The 16,214-nt window shown below is 36.6% G+C and overlaps 1 protein-coding gene across 1 annotated transcript in view; it reads right to left on the bottom strand.

The window, feature by feature from the left end:
- Positions 1-16,214, bottom strand: part of CACNA1D (calcium voltage-gated channel subunit alpha1 D) — a 194,489-nt gene that overhangs the window by 87,977 nt on the left and 90,298 nt on the right. The window contains exon 9 of the mRNA XM_059823472.1: positions 5,050-5,219. Within this exon, the coding sequence (XP_059679455.1) occupies positions 5,050-5,219 (170 nt within the window). The remainder of the gene's footprint in view (positions 1-5,049; positions 5,220-16,214) is intronic.

The raw sequence follows: 16,214 nt of genomic DNA, 5'->3' as shown, positions 1-16,214 counted from the left end.
TCTGAATCCTTTAGACCAAATCTTTGAGGTAGTCAAACAGGAAAACACAACAAGAAAAAAATCCCCAAAGAGGAAACATTATCATTGCAAATTCATCTCAAATTTTCCTAAGTCTGCTGTATGTCCAGAAAACACATCAGAAAGAAGTGGTACTATCTATTCTGACTGTGAAGCTCCTCAGGGTAAATTCAGTTTGAGGAGAGGCTGCCTGGAAGATGTTCTCCATGACACTAGCGAGGTATCTGTTTTCAAAGTGCAGATTTAATGTTGATACTATCAACAACCATTCTTATAGGCTCTCTCTTTTTATAGGCAGCCCATGGAAACTCAAGATAAGGTTGAATAGTTGCATAGCAGTGGAAGGACGGTGAAATAATCAGTCTTCATTACAGAAGTGTCACTGAACCAACCACTTCTAGCCTGAAGGATGACACTATGAATCTTGGGAATGTTGTACACTCTACAGATTTGGTATTTTTAATAGCAACAGAGGTAGAGGTAATACAAAGAAAAATATTTAGGGTGGAATTTCTAATCCAGTGGTAGTCTAAGTTTGAGCTACTCAGATCAGCATAATACTCTCACAATTATCAAAGGAAACAGACTTAGGCCACTGATTTGTACTTTGGAAAAATCCTACTCATGAAAAGTATACTTGCCCTACAAGACACAGATGAAATTAAGTCAGTGCACACATGCTTGAGAATGCTTTTGACTAGCAAGGTCAGGTACTAGAAGCGAGACAGCGTTTGTGAGACAGTAAGTTTTCAGCCGGTTCCATGCTGCTTCATGACCGACATTAGAACCTGAACCTGCTAGTTTAAAGGCTACGTTGAAACACATATCCAAAGTAAGACTGCAACCACTGCCTTTCAGCTATTTTCATGGAAAAATTATTCCAGCCTGTAAAGCTGTGAGAGCTATTAGACAATACATGTAACAGTTACACAAATAATCTCAAGCAGACTCAGTATTTGTAGAACATGAGTTGATCACGTCCCAGCAATTTCTGACATAATACACTACGTTCTCTAAAGTAAATGGATCAGATTTGTCAGCCTCAGTCTGAGCCACAATAGTGATTCTTAGGACAGCAAGGAAGCCAGTTGTTCCAATAACTTTGTTGTAGGCAGGGTTAAAACTAGATCTCCTAATTACTACAATTGTGATTATGTCAAAACAACACGTTTGCCAGTATTAAAAGAGTGCAGATTTGAAAATAACTATCATCATCTAAAACCCCTGTCCATCTCCATGGTGGGTGGGAAAGAAATTGAATAAAACACAAATTACAGAAACAAAACTATCAATAACAAGAGGAGATACAATAAAAGTTTATGTTTTGTTAGATTCTACATCAAAAGTATGATAAATAAATAGTAAACATTATCATCATACTGTACTAAGCTTACACTATGATCATTATAATGCTTGTGAAATACTTTGATAAATTTCTTCACACCTGAATTTAAAATACATTTTTTATCTAGTTTACCTGATTTTGAAAATAAAACCTATGCTTCAACAAGAACAGTCACAGACAAAGACACTTCAGTGGAATTCTAAACGGATTAAAGACTATGCTTTAGTAAGGTAGAGCACTGCAGCACCAGTCCATTTCAAACATGCACTTAAAACAGCAGAACTCCATGCATGAGTGTCTACATGCTAAAGATGTATATGTCTTTTTTATAGAAAACGCATACAACATGTGCTTTCAAAAGCTAACACATCAAATGCAGCATTGGCACGAAAGAAAGTTCAACTGCAAATCAGAACATGTTTTACCATGTTTATTGGAAGAACGGCCAAAGCAACTAAGTCTGCTTTTCTTCTTTTCCTCCATTAAGTCAGCCAATGTAACCCCTTCGTGTTAAGTACATGTAATCCCAGCATTGACACAGTAGATGGCAGCAGTTGCAACGCAAAAAATAAAAACGTCTCCATATATACAACACAAGTAACGTCAGGCAAAACAAACTGAAACTACCGGCAGCATAACTAACCAGAACTAAATCCCTCACCTCTCACTGATTTTTGCATTTTGAGCTAAATTCGCAATGCTTTGAAGTCAATGGAAGTTTTTTCATGGACTACAGGGTAACTAGCTATTGGTTCATAATAAAGATTTAATGACTTTTACTAAAGCCGTATTTACAATTCTAGTAGTTAAAAGGTATTCCATTATTCAACTGAATACCTGCCCACTATCAGCAACAGAGATGTAAGAATACAGAGGGTTCATGTATAAATGACTTGACTTAATGACTTCTCTGGTTAGAAATTTTAAAATGCTAGGGTTGCAGGAACCTAAACTACATTTTAAAAGGATTATGTAAGAAGCTATTAATCACTGATTTATCTGCCTTTGAAATCTGTATGTTTTCCTGCCATAGAGAGATCTATATACTAAACCCGGAGCTCTTCCACATGGTTGAAGAGCATTATGGTGATCTTCCATCACCATAAACCAGCAGTAGTCTTAATCATCCAGAAGTTTAGGTATTCAAAGTAGGGACATAGCTGACTAGAAGCCTGCAAATGATTATTCTGCCTATCTTGGGACACAGCCCTACCTTATACTTCAAAGACAATTCTAGAAACACAAAACTGGTATATTTGGACTAAATTTATTTCCTAAACTTACTACTTAATATCATTAACCTGGTGGTAACTAGCTAAATTTCACCTGACTCCCAAACAGGTAGCTCATTATCATAACTATGCTCCTAACCCAAAAGCTTCCCATGGAATAACGATAGATTGCTTGTGCTGTCCCTCATCATACCTCCCCATGCAATGTGATACACAGCAGAACATGTCTTGAATGCAAGGAGGTGGAACAATTCAGCAATCCTTCCTCCTTAACATCTTGTTGCAGCTGGTACTAAAAATGAAATTCCAAGCCACCTATTTAATCACATGTGCACAAACCCAGAGAAGTGCTAGGAGATTGCCTATTCACTGGAAACTTCCACTCAAAGTACATATGCATGCCTGAAATGAAATTCTTGGGATTTGTTTTTAAGTTCTTTAAATTACTTTCCTTCTTCTATTTTTACTCTGCAAGTCTCCTCCAACTCTTAACTTACCCTAAAATTATGTCTACGTCAACAGTTTAGAGCCAAAAGCTCTCTCAAATTCAACAACTATGCAAACAAGTATTTTTGGTTTATGAGAGACCTATATGACCTAGAAGCTGTTTAAGGAATACTGGAGCAAATGGTTCTTTTACAGCATATTAACAAACATTCAATTTGAACAGGATGCAAAAAGTTCCTGGGATTTCATGTGCAGACTTGCAAACCAAGTCCATCAGCACTATAGCTAACAGCACAGTTTGTCCAACGCTCTGTGCAAATTCGGCATCACCTACAATTCTACATGGCAGTCTTGTACAAAGTGTATTTACTCCATAAAATGTGCAATCTTTTACTTCTCAGTCTTAGGATTTTATACTGATACTCAAACCCACAGTTTATGCATTCATTCCACACAAAATTGGTAGCAATAACCAAGTATAGTGAACTCTCTAGCTTTTTTGCTCTGCTCTAGATAAAACTCCATTTGTGCTACCAATTTTCATACAGACACAAATTATTCCTTTCTGAGTGATACTGGCATCAACACACAAGCTGCTTTCCAGCCTCTCATAAAATCGTCTTGCTTCCTTCCAGTCAGTAACACAGATTCCTACCCTGTTTTTATTGTAAACTAAAGGACTAATAAAATTCTGAAACTCAAAAATATAAAGATTTTAAAAAACTTAACTACATGCAATATAGAGATAAGTTTAAAAACTGATACCTCAATATCAAACCATGTAACTTTCACTATTTTAGTACTTCTGAAAAGTACTATGGTTTAAAAGAACAGTTCACAATAAATTAGCAGCACTAGAAGAAAAAGAACAGTAATAATGTATTATTTCAACACAGAAAATAACATTCTGAGTTGCCTTTGACAAACCACTTGTAGATACACTTTCTTATATATACTCAATGGTATCTAAATTAATAAATACCATGACTTTTCAGAGTATCACATGAATAATAAAGGTGCTATTTAGCATTAGTATATACATTGAAATCTGGACTTTAATCTTACGTTTAGTATCAAATCATAAACCACATCCTGAATCCACGTTCTCATTTATGTACACCACTAAAAGTTCTCAAGAAAATTTTAACCGCTACTATGTAAACATGGCTAAGAGGCTAAAATAACCTCTACTAAGTTATGACATTAAAATACTGCCATTAATTGAAATTTCTTACATAAAAAAATCAATTACAACTTTTACATTTGTTGCAATGTCATGAAACTAACTTGTTCCTCTATGTTAGGACTCAGGTCAGAAGCACTAGAGGGCAACTACAACATAAATTACCTTTCCCATAATACACTATACCCTACTGTCAAATAAATACATTGTAAATAACTGATAATTATATTTCTTACTGTCGAACAAAAATACCACAAGACTTAATTTATTTCACAGTCAGTTAATACATCTAGTAAAAAAGATTTTATATAGTTTTCTTGAATATCAGAAAGAAAGATCCAGAATGTAATTTCCCTACTTCAAAACTCAAAATCCTCACTATTAGCACAAGGTTATATCCTGACTGTAGTTTTGGACAGATTTTTTAAGCTTTTTATATTATCATTATTTCTATTGCAGGCACCTACAGGCAAACACATATTCTTCTAGACTAAGGAATTACAATGATACTTAATGGCATGTAGCTTGTATGCACTAACTTTTTACAGAACACAAATAAAGCAAATTTTTTCAGTCTCAGTAGTGATTGAGTGCAGACAATGATTTGTACATGGATAGCTCAGAGCAGAATTTTGTTGGAAGATTCTGAATTATCTTCCATGATTAAGTATCAATATATTAAAGGACATGATTGTTCTGCTAACAAACACTTTTGCTGGAAATCAGAAAGTGACATTGGATAGGCTGCATTCACCCCACTGTAACACCCTTAAAAGCAGTCAAACCATCCCACACAGAAGAAGTACAGAGTAAAAAACACGTACTGTTCCGCTTGCCTTCTTCATCAACCTCTTCATCATTCTCAGGGTCAATGTCTTCTGCCTGTGTAATCCAATCTAAATACCCCTTCAGATCTTCTTCAAGCTGCTGTTTTTCACGTAGCTTCTGAAAGTCCCCTCGGGCCTTGGCTTTTTCTCTTTCTTTGGAAAATTCTCTATCAAATTCAGATAAAGCAGAAAAAAATACTGATTGTCAAACTCCCAGGCATTTTGACCTAGGTCTTGACATTTCAGAATAACATACTGACATAGAAAATGAACTGAATAAACTACAACGAAGATTTGAGAGCTTCTTTGAAAACAAGACAGTGGTGCAAAGAAGTCATGGCAAATCCCTATCATATTACATCAAAACTTTCAGAGCTTTTAGGATTTAACTGAAAATTAAGCAGTATTCTTGACTATTCCCATATGGGAAGACACCCCACCCCCCATTTAGTTATGTACTCCTCTATACAAATTTTAAAACCAGTTTTATCTACAAAGAGAAATTGACTTGCAGTAATGAAGTAATTTCAGAGAGTTGAGTATTAGCTTCAGTGAAAAGGAAATTCTGGCAGCCAGTTCTAAAATCCTTCCTCTTCCAGCCACGGTTTATTGGCCATGTCCAAACATACTTATTTCAGTGCATGGTTCACAGAATTCCACTAATAGACTCTCTCAATTACATCATGCATAGACACCTGTGCTGTTTGAGATCTGGATCTTTTGTCCTTTTGCTCTCTCTAACAGAACCTAGAAATCCTGTTCTCACAGATCAGAAATGCATCCTTTTATATAAATAGAATCATCTGTCTCATTGCCCCCATCTCAAGATAATGTATTTGACTGTCTGTCTAGTTTAGCTTCGTGATTTGAGTCAATCCCTAAATTATCATGGAATGATAACTAAAATAATTAAGTCATGCTCTTTGAGAAGTGGGTTGGATAAAATGGCCTACTGAGGTCTCTTCCAACCTGAATTACCCCATGAATCTATGATTCCCTTAATGATATATGTCTCAAGACAGTTATCAAGTAAATTCTTGCACCGCGACTTTTCATATGCCGACATTGTTACAGCACTTGGTGTCACACACAGCTCCAAATGCATAACTCCCTTTGCTAGAAGGATCAAACACTTTCCAATTTATCTGAGTATCAGTATGTATGATTAGGGGTAGGCAAGCATCTTTTGAACTGTATTGGAACTATGTACTGATTCAGTATTTAAAATTAAGCTTGTTCTGACTAACCTGTTTATCTTGCAAGAGGGCTGAAATTAAACCTAAAAAATTGCTATAATAATTTTACTATGAATTTGCAACCCCTTTATTTATTGTCAACTTTCACTTGAAAATATTCCCTAATTAATACACTCTCAAGGGGAAATTTATTAAAGCACTCAATAATATCTTTTTTCAAGTGGAAAAATATTAGGAAATTAGTGTAAGACTTGCAAAATATTTTAACAAAGTGAACACAATTATCAATATGATGTTGCCCTGCTAACAAAATATAGTGGAATAATAGAAAGTCTCGTAATTTTTCAATATAGTATTTCAGTTCAGTGACAGACATTACAAATTTGGAATTGCAAAGACATAATCTCTCCAGGTTTTCTTATTTTTATTGTTTTATTTGCAGTCTTCAAACACATATTCTAAACACTAAATTTCTGCTTTGACATTAGTGAATTTAAGAAATAAACTCTTTACATGCAACCATACAGATCTTGTATTTTTTTTTTAATGTTATGGTGCAGAAGCTAAAAAGCTTTCTGTTGCAAAAGTTAAGAGGCAGGCACTACACCTTTGACAGCTGAGGACCTTAATTCAACAAAAATTCGATTTGGCATGTGGAGATCATTCTATTCCATCTGATGGCACTGTAACGAAGCTGAAGAATGCCAGTGTTTGCTTTGCATTTGTTGTCCTAGCATCCATGGACGAGGTCCTTCAAAAGGCCATCTTTTCAGAAAAACGCTCATGAGAGAGAGAGCTCAACAGATCTCTGAGGGACAATTGCTTTTTAAAAAACCAAAACAGAACAAAGGTTTCATTGTTGTGGCAGAAGATGTCACAAGCCAATAAGAAATTGTTTGGTTTATGGAATGCTGAGTTTCAGCTTCTCTCAGAGAGAATATCGAAGAGACCATCCTCTACATCTGATTGAGGCAACATACTCATGACTCTCATTCCACAGGCAGTATCTTTGAAAAAAGAGCTATCATGGCATAGTATGAAATCAGAAGTAACAAGCCTTTCTAGCTTTTACTGAGTATTCATGTTTTGTTCAGTTAAGTCCTTTGGGTGTTTTTCATTAGGGTGAAGGATGCGTGATCTGTGTGGGTAAAGTAAAATGAAAGCTGCTGTTATTATATGGAGTGAAGTGAAAGAAATCATTTAAAAATGAAAGTTGGCAAGACTGATACTTTCAACAGCACTTCACCCATGACTGAACCACCTTTTAACTTTGACTTTACATTAAAATAGCTGCACGCAGAGAATTAAACACAGATTTTTTAGATACACAGCTAACTATGACCTTTCCCTTTAATACAGCACAGAAGTCAGACATTGTCTTGTTAAATGCTGCTGCAATTTATCAGCAGGGGGAGATGCAATGGTGCTTAATTTCCATGATATTTAAAAGTTTTACTTGTATTTTTAAAACATGTCTGTTTGTAAGGAAGTGTAACATCTGAGAAGACTGCATTTTCTTTTCAGGGAAGGAGGAATCTGGCTCTATGGTATTTTTTTCTATCACAGTCACAATGAAGTGACATCCCTCAGACACACATATGTACGTATTCCTTTTACTGAAATACCATGAACAAGTAGAAGAAAGTGGAATTAAATGGAATTGGAATGGAATGACTTTCCTATTAGCAGGGGAAAAAAAAAAATTTCCCTAAGAAACAGAAAGTTACTTGAAAAAGATTATGGGGGTGAGATGAGAAAGAGACCTCGGCTCTTTAAAGCTTCTAACAAAGACATTTAGACAACAAGATATTTGAATATTTAGACAAAGATATGTAGACATTGGCTGATCTCCTGGAAGGAGGAATAAGACAGCTGCTGGGTCCAGGACAGAAAGACAGGCAGACATGGTTAGACTAATGACCCAAACTGACCTCCTTGACTGTCATTAACCCAGTACTCAGTCCAGAAGCCTATGAAGTTGACAGGCTTAGGAAGTGGCACATTATGGTAAGTGGACTTAAGCTCTGTAATATTTGGTTTCACAAATGCCTATGCTAAGAGCTAACTTCAAAATACATATTTCATTCTGGTTTAATAAAATGACCTGGATCTGGCATTTGGGTGTATATTTGGGTGGGGGTGGGGGAGTTGTTTGTTCATTGACTAAACTGACAAAAATTGTATTCAAAGGGCTGTTGTGACTGTGCTAGCATTCATAAGGCTCTCCCCACTAAAATGTGATTTAAATCAGTCTCCACCTGAGTTGCAAACTGAAAAATCTTAAGGACCTACTCTGATTTGACACCAGCCTATGTGAAATGAAAATCAGGCCTATTGCCCACAAAATTTCAGTTTACAAATAAAACGGATTTAAGTCGTTTTCATAAGGCATAGGACTCAATGAACATGGTTTTGTCCTAATTTCAACAACTAGAAAAAGCCAAGCTTACTACTGTCTCATATTTTAAAGGATAATATGCTTCAAAATTAAGACTTTAGGCTACCAGGGCTAGAAAGAGCTTTTTGCAAATCTCTACTTCTGAAGAATCTTAGAAAGCAGACCTGCATAACTTGTGTAACAACACCTTGTATAATTACCTGTTTGCCTGCAAAAACATCTTCTCTTCAAAACAGCCTATTGCTACCTAGACAGAGGCAATTTAGTTTTTTATTTCGCTGCAAATGCAAATAAATCAGACGACCCAGCCCTAGCCAGCCTAATTTTGTTCCAGTTAAATATGACTAAAAATTGCAGCATATGACAATATCCTGTAAACTGAGTAAAGCTTCAAATTGCAGCCATAGTGTAAATAACTCAGTCAATTGCACCTGCAGCAGAAAAGAGACATCGCTTGCAAAATAAAGCATTATATGGAGACTCACCTACATAATCTAACTTACTTTTAGTGATAACTAAGCTACCATATAAAATGCAAGTTTTATTTCTCTTGCCCAAACATTCCTTTTCTCCTTGCAGAAAGATGATCTCAGTTCTCTGTTTAGGCACAAAACCATCATCATAAATGCATATAAAATGCAGGTTTTGAGTTCATGCTTCGATAGTCTGGGGCAATCATTTTAACGCCAGGTTTTTCTTTCTTTAACAAGTGAAATAACTCCTGCTGGTATGCATCAGCTGGGAATGGCTTGATGCAACAGGGTGGAGGTGGCAGCAGGGAGTAACTACTGGAACTCAATTACAGCTCTGTGGTTCTCAGACCTTAATTTGAGGCAGGGTCATATTAACCAAAAATCCCAAGATGACAAATTGCTTAAATGTGAGTACCTGGTACACCCTCCCTTCTCTCTGTAATTCATGCACATAATAACTAAGGAGACACCTATACTGGCCTCCTATCAGCTGAAAGTTCTTCCATGCTAAAAGCTAGACACTTTTCATACGGGGGCTTGTGCAGCAACTGAGTGCTGCTGTAAATCCTGTGCATCACTATGCATTGATGACAGGAAATAACTAGTTGCCTTCTATGTTTAAGCATAAACCAGGACACTAATTCTTCATTGGCCATATTACTGCCCTTTTGCGTCACTGCAAACGCAGTGAGAGAGAGAATTCATCTACTGCAGTATGCAACTTACTGCACACAGGACTGGTACGTGGAAAGTGTTATGCCAAGGCTATATGTAGAACTGTCACCCAGACATCCTAGACTCTCGTTTATTCACAGCGAACAGTCACATAATAACAAAAATGTACTCACAGGAGTACAGCGTTGGCCACCAGACTCACAGAAGAGGTTTCACACAGTGGTAACCATACCAACCAACAAATTCGCAGAATCAGAGAACTAAAACTGCTTAAACTGTACAGATAAGCATGGACAGCAGCTCACAGCTGGGTGTAATGTGTAACAGATATAGAGACGTAAAAAAGGTTAAGTAACATTACATCTTTAATTACTGGAGATTTGTATACATTGTTACCCTTTCTTTTAGAAATAATAAACACTCATAGGCTGAACACTGTAGAATTACTTCTGCAGCAAAAAAAAATCTAGCAGGAATTTTCCTTGAGCAAGGAGTATTGGGTTCTTGATGGGGAAATGCAAACTGGTATTAGCTACCCACAGTTATTTCCGTATAGTTCGTTAGCAATTGACAAAACGTATATTCAACGGCTTCAGTACAACCTCTGTGTAGGAGAGGGCCTGTACAGCATTACTGTGCCAGAGTGCACGTGAATGCAATGGGATCATCTGTGGGAACAGCAAGATGGGGAACAATTTAATAGAGCAACAAAACTGAGATCTCAGGTTTCAGACTGTAATTATATCTGCATATTAAGATGGGCTTATTCTGCCCTGAGTAGAGACCTGTTTGGCTCAGGACACTGGATTTCTTAGAGGAAGAACTGGCAGTACTGAGGGTACGATCATACCCCAGAGTGTATTCACCCCATCATCGTGATGTGCACTGTCAACAAAGTTTTTGAAACTGATGTGGTTTGTGAACTGCCAGGAGCTCATCAGCAAGCATCTGCCAGGACTAATCCCTAAGAAGCCTTTGTGTGATAAGTTCAAACAGGACTGAAATAAAATCAGTTCACTTCAAGCTCTTATTCAAGAGTACTGAACTACTCCCACTGACTTTAGTGGTCTCTGTCTAAAGCAGTTGGTTAGAGTTACTGTGTATACAGCTGAAAGTATTTGCTGATTATTTATTGTTAGTATATTCAATTGATCAAAGATAGTATTTCCTTTTTTTTTTTCTATTTGTGCTTGAGTTTTATTTTTACCAGCCACAGAGCAATCAAAAGAACCTGCTTTAGCTTATAACCTGCTGATGTCTAGAGCTGAAGTCCCTCTCCTCTTTTTGAATGTATATTCTCTTTATCTATGTGAGGGAGTTAAATTTTTATCCAGAAGGCTGTTTTTTTTTCTACTAAGCCTTCCCTCTGCTGTAAAAAGGAACACTGTCAAACTCAGTTCACTTCCCTTTTGCTGACAGACTACGGATGACAGTTCACTGCCTTTTTGTACTTGGTGCATCATTATTCAAATGTCTTTTTCTACAATTTTTTCCATATATACTGTAGACAACAGTTCTTAGGTGTATAAGCTTATGTGCCAACATATGTTCTATGACATTAATTGACAGATACTGCCATGAGATTAGCATGGATGAGTGCGTACCCTTAGCTTTTAGAATCATTATGTACATACATTGCAAATAATAATGTGGGAAAGATATTCTCTCAGTAACCTGCAAGACTTGCATGTAGGAGGATGTACGTAAGGACATGTCAAAGCTTATGCTTTGGTGTCCTTTAGCAAGGCAATAAATTCAACTTACAGAGACTTATTAAAGTGTGTTTGAAAGGTCTTATTTGTTCCCATGGCTACCCAAGGAAATACTAATGCCTTGAGCAGAAAACGCCGTCAGCGGAAACCATCTCCTAATGATAAGGACTATCTTGAGGAATAGATTATCATGCACCATTAAAAGCCATGCCTCTTGATAAATAAGTTATGAAGTTCTATAATTTATTATTTTCTCTATTCATAGTAAATCCAGTTTAATGCATGCTGAATTACTAGCAAATTTATTTTAACTTTGAACACACTTTTAAAGGTGCTTTCAGGTGGATGAGTGTCTCTCAATTCCCTTGCTTTTTAAAGGTTTAGCTCTATTTGTTAACTTTATAATAACCTTAACTTTATAATCTGTAACTTAACTTTCTAATTTCAGTTCACTGTCTCTTGCTCCAATAGTCATGATACGCTCTAGTCTTTTAACCTGGAATATTTGGAGGAGGCCTGTCCTCAGCTCCCAATTTCTGTGCCTGGTATTTCATGACTCCGGAGAACAAATGTCCAGTTTATGCCTGTTACACACACTGTGTGCAACCAAAGCTACATGTAAAAGCAGGCTCCTGAAGCAGTCCACCACCATTCACAGAGCTATAATTGCTGGGCAGCTCCTCAGTGGCAATTTCTGTGCCATTCCATCAAGTGTGAAATTGCCCCAAAAATGCACTGCCTAATCCTTGCATCATAAGCAGAGGAATTTTTACAAAGGAAAAAAGAATTTGCTCTGGTATCTCTTACAGACTGAACCCACTTCCTGCTGCTGGCCTAAAAAACATAGCAATCAAAATAGAGTATGACCACGTCATGATTACCCTGCAACTTCTAGGAGCTAAAAAAAATGAGCAAAATGCAGACCAGCCCAAGATAACAAAAATGCAAAGATATCTGAATGCATCTATGGCAGCTTTCCAGAGCTGCAAGCATTTTGCTCTGTATTTCCAAATATTGAAAGAATTAAAAAATGCAGGTTTATTGTAAAAGATCAGCTGACAGTTCCAGATGTCCAGCTAGATTCCTAAGACATTCACTGTTCTGAAAGAAATTACCAACATGCACATGTTTTGAACCACACTTCCAAACACATTTCCAGATACATTTCTGGAGCTAGATCTAGAGCCAATTTTTTTAATATGCTTAGGGAGGAGCTGTTTGTCAAGTCTGTTCTCAGGCCAGAGCTACAGCCTTCTTCAGAGTCCTCTGCAGGGGTTGGACCAAGAGCCATCACCAAAGCCCTTTCCTAGAGCCACATCTATAGTTGGCTCTAGAGTCATTTCTAGAGCACTTCCCAGAAACAGATCTTAGACCAATTTTGGAGCCCTTTCCCAGAGTGGGACTAGGGCCATATCTTGAGGTCTTTTCCAGAACTGGATCTATGTTCAATTGCCTGGCCATTTATTGAAGATAGATTTAGGGCATATTCTGGAGCCCTTCCCCATAGCCCTTTCTGGAGCTTTTTATAGCGGCCTTTTCTAGAGTTGCTCTAGAGGTGTTTATCTCGCAATCCCTTTCCAGAGCTGAATCTAGAGCCCATTACTGGAGAACATCTCTAGAGCTGAGTCTAGGACAATTTGTATAGGCCATTGCCGGAGCTGGAACCATTTCTGGTGTCTTTTTTTAAAGCTGGCTCTGTAATTTCTGAGATGGAACTAGATCCTGAGCTGGATCTGGAGCCATTTCTAAAACCTGACCTGGAGTCTTTTCCTAGAATGCCTTTTCCTGTAGAGTCCTGGAAACTGAAATAGATTTCAATTGAGAATTCACTTTAAGAATAATGTGAATAATACTAGTGTCTAATACAGAGTAAAAAAATAGAGTATTTTGAAAAAGTTGAATTACCTCAAGCCTATGAATTCTCTCCATCCTTGTTATTCAAGGGAATATTTACAAAGAAAATCTCCACAGTCAGCTTCCATGCAGAAATTAAAACATTTACCACATGCAGATTCCACACACACATTATTTCTATGAATCACACACATTATTTCTATTAATTCACACATCTGCTATTGAAAATATGAACTCTATTTTTAAGAATGTCACCTTCAGCAGGCAAAACTGACATGGATCACCAAGAAATACTCACCTTCAGAAACAGCTAGATGTAAAACAAAAGATCTCCCAAATAATTATTCTCACCCATTTGTACAGTATCTAAATACATCAAACATGCAGTGCACAAGAGGCATTACAGAAATACAAAGGGGCAGATGGTCACAGAGTAACAAAGGAGTGCAAAGAGAATGAATGAATATTTTAAAACTGCAAACAGATCAAAACAGCAGACAGTTTTAAACGTACACAGCATAACTTGATATTACAGGAAGTAACACTTTCATACAGAAAATGTATATTAGGCATTCAGATTCCACTTCCAAAATCTGTATGCAAAGCCATGCTTTTCAAGTAAGTTGGCATAATTTTTGCATTCTTGAAGTTTGATTGGTTTAGTAAAATGTAACTTTCTTTGTAGATTTATCATAAAACAAGTTTCATGCTATGGTTTGAAGAGCATAAAATGTAAAAGTTAATAACTCTTAAATAAAAAACAAAGATTGCATGTGTTACATATTCAATGCCTGGCTCAGAATGAAAAATATTAGCTTTCTACTAAGGAATACAAACACATCCATAGGAGTTTACTGGTATACCATTTTTACCCATAAAATTTAGACAGGTAGGTCTAGTAGAAAATATGTGAAAAATATTTATTATTTATATAAAAATGGCATTTAGTGATCAAAATAAATCCATGTAACAGTATTCCACACTAGCCCTTGTCAGAGTTTCAAACAAGTATGCCAGGGCATTTTCTTCACTTATGTACCAAACACTGGTTTGGTATGATAGGTATCTTTTAGGAATACTCTCTTTTCCTTTCTCCTTCCGCTCTCAACATCAGTCAATGGGGATATTTATATATCACATCTCAGTTCACTAGTATCATTTTCTTCAGCACAGAAAACAAAAAACTGGAGTGTTAGGAAGGCTCTTTCACGTATTTAGGGCAAACATGGATTCAAACAATTCATCAAGCACCCTGAGCACTGAAGTGACACTGCAGTTAGGTGACACTATGGCAGAAAATAAATTTAGGAATGAATGAATTTATGAATTTAAGGAGAGTTCTCATCACACTCGACACAGTAATTTCTGTTTGCTGGAAATCGAAGGCAAGCCAGCAAGGGTTCTGAAGAGCATTAGAGCTCTACAGATCAAGCAATACCTAGAAATCAGTGGTGATTTCTTGTCTGCAGAATGGAACCCAAGGACAAAGGGACACCTCTTCCCCTGTATTGTAACAGCAGCTAAAGAACAACTCCATATTCCAACAAATATCATACGTATCATATTGCTGCAAATCTTATAAAGTATTATAAATATATTAAATCAAATGTAAAGCTTAGCTGTGAGGGTATCTCTACATTTCCAAGGCTTCAGTAGAAGAAATTAACATGTGCAACAAAATACCAAATCTAGCATTACTTTCCCCACAACTTATTTTTAAAAACATAAAAATCTGAAACCAATAATAATTTCAGTCATGCAAGGGAAAAGGGGAATATTTAGGACATCTTCACACAACAGGAAGAAAACTAATTGCTGCTATGACCTTCTTAAGGGCCAGGGAAAGGAACTGTGAAAACCTAATCCTCTAACGACTTCAGTGGGAAGTCTAGTCACAGACCAATATTAGGTAACAGTATCAAAAGAAGAAATAAATTACACCGTAACTACCCTTCTCTGTCTTACTTTGTTTGTCCAGTGTGGCTGTGACATGAAAGCTAGGCCCTTAGTTTTGCAACAATTTACACGTTTGTCCCTGAATAAAACAAAGCTGATATGACTGTATAAATCAGACTCTACAGGATAGGTCTGGGAAAGAAGAGTTTAAATCTAAATATCAGCGATGTGTTTTCAGCACTATCTCTTTGCTTTTCTATATCTGCTTTGTAAAGTGATTCTGACAGTAAGGTAAAACTACGCTTTCCCTAGTTTCCTGCACACAACAGTAATCTATCACAGATAAAGAACTTATGATTTTCAAAAATACACTGTAAAACCACTCATCAGATAAAAACACTCTTGTAACATAGTTATATCAGCAACTGGAAATTTTGCTTGATTGTCTGATTTCCAGGAATATAATAATGCATTATAATTCCTTTCAAATCTAATGTACAGTATGGCAAAGCCATGAATAGGGCTGTGCACACAATCAGCAATCTGATGACACCACCAACTACGGTGTCAGGCTGCTTTCTATGCAAGAGAAATTTTTCTGTTGGCTAACAAAGATGGCACAGCTTGCCTAAGATTGCCAGAACAATACTGTTTGTTGTATCACTAAAAAATAATACATAAAATTATACTAATTTTCTTTTAGTATTGAAATGCTAGCAGGACCTTTTATTTATTTATCAGAAAATATCTTTACCATAAACTGGAGTTTCCCAAACTCAAGTGTGTTAAAAACCAGGAAATGGCAAAGGAAGTGGAGTTGTAACCTCAGGTAGGGGGCTTTGTAAGAAGAAAACCTTGCAAACTGTTGCCATAAACTACAGTTTTAAACGACATTATAAAGCTACAACTAACACCACTTTAGCTCTTGGCTCGAGTCTGGAGTACACAAACCAACAAA

The sequence above is a fragment of the Gavia stellata genome, chromosome 12 (assembly GCF_030936135.1).
Source record: "Gavia stellata isolate bGavSte3 chromosome 12, bGavSte3.hap2, whole genome shotgun sequence".
Classification (NCBI taxonomy): Eukaryota; Metazoa; Chordata; class Aves; order Gaviiformes; family Gaviidae; genus Gavia; species Gavia stellata.
Note: the sequence above shows the minus strand (reverse complement) of the source record. Positions and strands in the feature narration are given on the sequence as shown.